This window comes from Octodon degus, unplaced genomic scaffold, assembly GCF_000260255.1.
Source record: "Octodon degus isolate 3935 unplaced genomic scaffold, OctDeg1.0 scaffold00033, whole genome shotgun sequence".
Classification (NCBI taxonomy): domain Eukaryota; kingdom Metazoa; phylum Chordata; class Mammalia; order Rodentia; family Octodontidae; genus Octodon; species Octodon degus.
Genome location: NW_004524609.1, coordinates 4,538,847 through 4,545,850, shown reverse-complemented (window position 1 = coordinate 4,545,850; position 7,004 = coordinate 4,538,847). Strand labels below are relative to the sequence as shown.

Sequence of the window (7,004 nt, the reverse complement as noted above, 5' to 3'; positions counted from 1 at the left end):
TTCTCCCCATGTGACTCTCCTTAGGCCCACTCTACGTCATCAGAAACCTGTTTTTAAGTCAAGAGAAACTTCAAAATGTAAGCATAGACTATGTATGTCTGCCCTAAATTGTATTTTTGGCCCACGTTTTCTTTCTACCTGTCCCCTCCCTGCCAGCCTGTGGGTCCTGGAGAGCTGGTCCTGCCCAGCGTCTGAAGGGTGGTGGGGTCTCCAGGAGCAGCTTCTGGGGGCCCTGCCTTGGGATGCCTGAGTCAGAGTGTGCGCAGTCTTTGCGTCCATGCAGGGAAGCTGCTGTCATTTTATCCTGAGGACAGGGAATTTTGATAAAGACTAGGAAGAAGCCCAAATATATAAGTACAAACAAACTTCTCTGAAAACTTACCAGTTATTGATTACTATTTTCACTTTTCCTACTATAATGGATTTATTCTTCCACAGCCTTAAGAAAACATTGAGTCTTCACTGAGGAGATGAAAAATGGTTAGAGGTATGGCTGTCCCTCAGCTGCTGAGGCTGATAGCCAAGGCCTTGTACTGAGCTGTCTTCCTCCCCCAGCCTCTGGGACCCTCAGGCTTCTAGTTTTCTTTTTGGAGACAGGCTCACTAATTCTGGAGATAAGCAGAGCTCATGCTTGGGGTCCTCTTGCCTCAGCCTCCCTAAGTACTGGGACAGCAGGTGTGCGCCACCATATTCAGCGGCTGGTACGTTTCTGGAGGACATTGACAGACTGTCCTTGAGGAGGAAATTACCGTGATAGTCAAGTCTGGAAAACATTCTGTGTGAGGAGGGATTGAATTATTTGAGCATGTTTAGCATGAAGAGAAAGAGCAGAGTGAAAGTGTAGGTGTGTGAAGGAGTTGAAGGATGCTGTGTGGAGGAGGTGTTAGATTTGCCCCCATACTGCTCGCAGGCAGAGCAGGACTAACTGGTGGGGCCACTGTGGGTTGACTCATCTCATTATCTGAAAAAAACTTGCTAATAGCAATTCCAGTGTAGTGTGACAGTCTCTGTTGGGGATGAGACACTTTGCAGGTGCTGGCATGAATGGGACATGGCAGCTGTTAGAGATCCTTTCAGGAGCCTGGGGTTGCTTGCAGAGAAATGGGGAGAATTTCCACTTAATTAAATATGTTCCCATAGCGTCTGCTGCACTGCTGACTGGAGTGTTGCCACGTGGTGTGTGGCCGTGGTGTTTCTTTCTTCCCTACCCCGCCCCCTCCTTTCCTTTGTGGTGCTGCCTGGGGATGGGACCCATGCTCCATGCCTGTTGTTCACCTCTCTCACTGACCTATATCTCAACACATGTGACAGTTTATGGATAGAGGAAAAAAAGTAATCCAGCAGACATTTTCATAGCAAATGGAAATCCTTAAGATTGAAATTTTAGAAATAAAGCATGATGCTGGGCTAGTAGGCATGGTAGCACTCGCCTGTAATCCCACCACTTGGAAGGCTGAGGCAGGAGGGTCTTGGCAAGTTTAAGGCTACTCTGAGGTGCTTAGTGAGACCCTTGTCTTTTGAAAAGAAAAGAAGGGGCTGGGGAGATAGCTTGGTGGTCTCAGCACCTGCCTGGCAAATGCCTCCAAAAAGGACTGGAGTTCGATCCCCAGTACCACAGGCCATGCCAAACCTGGGTCTGGTGTCACATGCCTGTAATCCCAGTGCTGGGGAGGCTAAGACAGGAGGATCACTACAAGTCTGAAAAGAAAAGAAACAGCTACTATTCTGTAACTCTTAGACATTAGCCAGAGTTCACTAAGTACTTTCTGTTTTGATAAGAGCTTTGTGTTTTAAGGCCTTATTATGAATATTTGATATGAAAACTAGGTATCTTAAACCTGGTAAATCTGAATAAGATCGCTGCCACCGTTCTGTCATAGGCCTCAATAGAAGTGGCCACTAGAGAGAACTCTGTAATTGATTTTTAAGATTTTCAGGAATTTGTGTGCATTAAAAATTTTTTTAGATAATTTTGGCTTCCTGTTAGCGATCTATGATTTAATATATCTCTTCTTTCTTGAGACATTCCTAGAATTCCTCTAAATTTTTGCTACCTTAGTAATAGTAAAAAAAATAATAATAATAGTAACATTTACTATATATTGATCACTACTGTGCCCCGCACTGTGATGCTGTATCACAATACCTTAAGGCTTTTTGGGGTCTCCAGGCAGATCCTGCCACACCCCATCTTGTAAGTGAAGTAATGCCGTGGCCTGGAGCCTCCGAGTGGAATGTCTTATCTGCGTCTCAAGTCACTGAGCCCATTCAAAGCCTTGTCTTTTCTTGAAGTTCACTCTTCAAGCTCCATAGTTTGCCCTTGAGGAAACAGGAAAACCAGACTCAAAAGATGTGTGCTGAATGCCTTTTTTAAAAAGATTAGTGACTGTCCTTGTTGAAGTTTCTAATTCCCTTGAAGAGTTACTCACGAGGACTTTAGGCACCAAGGAAGGTGCTCCTGCTCTCTCCAGTATAAACTTCAGCTGGCTTCTTTTCTTTTCTTTTCTTTTCTTTTCTTTTCTTTTCTTTTCTTTTCTTTTCTTTTCTTTTCTTTTCTTTTCTTTTCTTTTTGGTACCAGGGATCTAGCTCAGGACCTTGAACTTGCCAGGCATGTGCTTAAGCCACTGAGCTGTCTCCCTGGCCCCGACACCATCTTTCAGGAAAGAGGAAGGAGAGGCTGTGGCTGGGCTGGGCTGGGCTGGGCTGGGCTGAGTGAGCTGAGCTGAGCTGAGCTGAGCTGAGCTGAGCTGAGCTGAGCTGGGCTGGGCTGGGCTGGGCTGGGCTGGGCTGGGCTGGGCTGGGCTGGGCTGGGCTGAGAGGATCCCTTCAAGGGTCTGAGCTTGAGGAAGCCATCGTGCAAGTCCGTGGAGGTGGTGCTAAACCATTGCAGCGCGAAGCTGCCGTCCCACGTGCATTGAGCATATGTAGACGTTGTGACGGACTCAGGTTGAGGTGCTCATCACGGTGTTGTTACCTTGATGACCTTAGAGGAGATGGAGGTGTACTGAACAGGTCTCCCCCAAGTGCCTACACAGGGCCCTGAGCTGTGTGTCGCAGCTTTAGATGCTTTCTGTACCATCTACTGCCTCTCTCACTGCTGCTGGCCCCAGATTATTTTATTCTAAGATGCTGTGGAGTAGGAAGTCAAAATAATTAGCTGTTGCTTAAATGAAAAGTTGAGTTCAGATAAGACCAGAGGGGATCGCTCGTGTGCTCGCAGCTGAGCACAGTTGCGCGTGTGTACAGGGAGCACATAAACGCCTGTTAGGCGTTCTCACTGGTGGAATGAAATGGTGAACCGCTCACATCATGTTTAACATTTCCCCCTTTTCACAACAGAGAAGAAGATACAGAAAATGAAAATGAAAAGAAAATCTGGTACTACAGCACAAAGGTCCAGCTTGCAGAATTAATAGACTGTCTAGACAAAGATTACTGGGAAGCAGAACTTTGCAAAATTCTAGAAGAAATGCGGGAAGAAATCCACCGGCACATGGATATAACTGAAGACCTGACCAATAAGGCTCGGGGCAGTAACAAATCCTTTCTAGCAGCAGCTAATGGTGAGAGGGGAGTTTTTCTCACTGTATTTCTGTTAAATTTGAAATCACTACGAAACGTGAGCATATACTTAAGATTTCCAAGTTATGCATATTTTGCTTTAATTCTCTATATTTTATTTTCCCAGGATGCCTTCACTCTCAGTAAGCTAGGGATGCCATACATTTTAGTATGTTGTTTCTTGCTCTGGTTATTCCGAGCATTCCCTGCATTGTTTATTGGTGCTGGGATTGGAAGCATGGCCACACACCTGAGGCAAGCATTCTGTCGTTACACTCTACTAGCTAGCCACAGTTGTACTTTCAATTAGGAGAATTATCTTCTCACCAGGCGTGGTGGTAGACTGCTGTAATTCTAGTACTTGAGGGGCTGGACAGGTAAATTGCTGTGAAATCAAGGCCAACTTGGGCCACTTTGTCCAAGGCCAGTCTGAACTATATCCAGAGACTATGTCTTTAAAAAACAAAATTAAAAAAAAAAAAAAAAAAAAGCGTGGCTTGGTGGGGCACAGCTGTAATCCCAGTACTTGGGAGGCTCAGTGGGGCAGTGCTTGCCGAGCATGCCTTGAATCAGTTCCCAGCATTGCCAAAAAGAAAGGAAAGGAAAGTAGAGAAGGCGTTGCAGAGCCCCTGCAAAGCCTTTGTAGCCTGTTAAACAGTTTTGCAGAGCTAGTGAATCAGAATTGATACATTGTTGATAGGTAAAATTCATACTTGATTTAGATTTTCCTACTTTTTTTTTCCTTTTTTAGTTTTTGAGACTGGGTCTCGCTCTGTAGTTCAGGTTGCCTTTAAATTCACTGCGCATCCCAGGCTGACCTTGAACTCCCAGTGATCCTCCTGTGTCAGCCTCCCAAGCGCTGGAATTGCAGGCATGCACTATCATGCCCAGCAGATTTTGTTATTTTTTAACCTAATGTCCTTTTTCTGTTTTATGATCTCATCTAAGATACACCACATTATATTTAGTTACCATGTCATCCTCTAGACTGCCAGTTTCTCTGGTTTATTTTGGTTTGGTTTGGTTCTTTTGTGATATGCCAGCCCAGTCTGGCCTTGAACTTTCAGCAGTCCTCCTGCCTCGGCCTCCCCAGTGCTGGGGCTGTGGATGTGCACCGTGGTGCCTGACTGTTCGTTTTTTTTTTTTTTTTTTTAATTTAATTTAATTTTTAAAAATTTTTTTCTCTTTTTTTATTGAGAAATAAATATGAATGAGACAGTTTCACAGCTGATTAATAGGACAGTTTTGATAGTTAATATGCTGTACATTGTTATCTTCTTAGGGGTTATCCATAGTGCAAGAAGCAGACAGGATATTCTGTCCAAACACTGTTAGTACACCTCTTTCTTCTCATTGAGTTAAGTGAAAGTAGCTGTAAATTTATCCTATTTTGTATATATAAATACAAAATGATCTTTCCCTTGTATCTTTTTTTAAAAAAAATTTTATTTTTTGTCCTGTCAGAGGTGAATATTCTGTTGGCATCTAAATACTATAAGTGTTTGAATTCAACTAAACATCTAATACTCTCTAGCAGTCTATAATATTAGTGGGTTATCCTCAGAAGTTATTGACTTGAGCCTTTTACAGCTCATCGTATTAATACGGATTTACTTTATATACCTCATTTTTATACTTTTCCACTGGATGGTTACGACCAAGATATAGCAAGTCCTATATACCAGAATTGTAACTTTTGTGTCTGATAAGGTCAGCCAAGTACTCTCAGGATTTATCCTGTAGCCCTGTACCGCCTTTTGTACATCCTTTTGTCAGTGTCTGACCTGAGGATGAGTCACGGCCATTGCTTGACCAATTTGCTCTCTGTGAAAGCTTGAGAAAATGTTTTTTCTCTCCAGGTGACTCTCCTTAGGCACACTATGTCATCAATCATGTTGCTCTGTGGCTCCATAATCTTCTTGATCAGAAAATTTGGAGCACAACTGAGTTACATGTTGTTACAGTACAGGTTCTCCTATGTCCCGAGTCTTCACTGACCTTGAAAGGCTGGGGCCAAAATGTTGGCTAATCATGCAGCCCTTCCTTTTCTCCAAATTTTGATCTGCTAGCTTAAGTTGTTAACCCTCCAGAAGAGAAGCTAATTATTAACCTGCAATATATGCAGTTCGGTTTATCCTATCTGTAGAAATATCAAACATTTTGGCATATCCTGGAACAGGTATTTTCCATCAGATATTGATATGTTGAACTTTAAGTCCTTACAGAATATGAAGGAAAAATAATTATATAAAAGTAGAAATAAGCATTTACATATTTTTACAAAGAAATTTAGAAACCTAGTCATATACGGAATTGTAAGTCCTTATATTAGGGAGATAATACGATATTTACAGATATGGGTCTGGTTTATTTCACTAATAAGTATATCTTCAAGGGGCTGTTCTTTGTTTTTGATTATGCAATAGTTTTGAGAGTCCTGCTCTGGATTTTGGAGAATGTACCCAGTGTGGGCTTTTCTTACATTGTTCTGGTGTTTAGCTTGGGCACTGGATTGTGGAGAGGAAGACTGCAGTGTGGAATGCCACTGTCACTGCCGAAGTCGCCTGCTGTGCAGTCCCCCTCCCCCCGGCCTGTGTCACCTGGAGAGTAGCAGGTGGGAGCCACACTCCTGGCTCCTGGCAAGAGCAGGGTCCTCTTGGGGTACTTGGAGGCTTTCTGCACAGGTCTATCTGTTCTCTAGCCAGCCAGCCATTTCCATCAGCATAGATTTGTGTTTAATTTATACTTTACATTATGATGGAGTACTGCCTTTATTTGTTTATTTATTTATTCATTTGTTTATTTATACTGGGGATTGAAGTCAGGGCCTTGCGCTTGCCAGGCAGGTGCTTATGCTACTGAGCTACATCCCCAGCTTTATTTCCTTGCTTAACTCTTTGATTTTTCTTTTTATTATAATGTCTACTATTACTTTGTTGGTGTGCCTTGAACTGGAGCCTTTGGACTCTAGACACTGGGCTCTGCTGCTCCTCTGTGTATTGACTGACTTATTTCAGGACAGGGTCTCCCTGTGTGATCCAGACTGGCCTCAAACTGGCAGTAGTCCTCCTGCCTCAGCCTCCTAAGTGCCGAGATTACAGGTGTGTGCCACCAGGCCTGGCTCTTTTTTTAGAGCAACATGATAATAGCATGGTTCACAAACATTTTAATTTGGAAACAAAAGCATTTGGCAAAATTTTTCTTCCATTTGCAAATTCCATACCAGGTGACAAACATGGCCCTAGCCATCTTCCCTGTACAAATATAAATGTAGGCATCTTTCCTCAAGTCGTAAAATAAGTTTATAAAATGATGTATATTCTGAATACCTTTTTTTTGTCCTTTTGAGACAGGATATCTCTAAGCAGTTCATGCTGGACTTGGACTCACTTTGTAGCCCCTGCTGGTCTCAAACTTGCAACAATCCTCCTGTGTCAGCCTC

The 7,004-nt window shown here is 43.2% G+C and overlaps 1 protein-coding gene across 1 annotated transcript in view; it reads left to right on the top strand.

The window, feature by feature from the left end:
* Bptf (bromodomain PHD finger transcription factor) overlaps positions 1–7,004 on the top strand; it is a 122,790-nt gene that overhangs the window by 8,273 nt on the left and 107,513 nt on the right. The window contains exon 2 of the mRNA XM_023713906.1: positions 3,341–3,564. Within this exon, the coding sequence (XP_023569674.1) occupies positions 3,341–3,564 (224 nt within the window). The remainder of the gene's footprint in view (positions 1–3,340; positions 3,565–7,004) is intronic.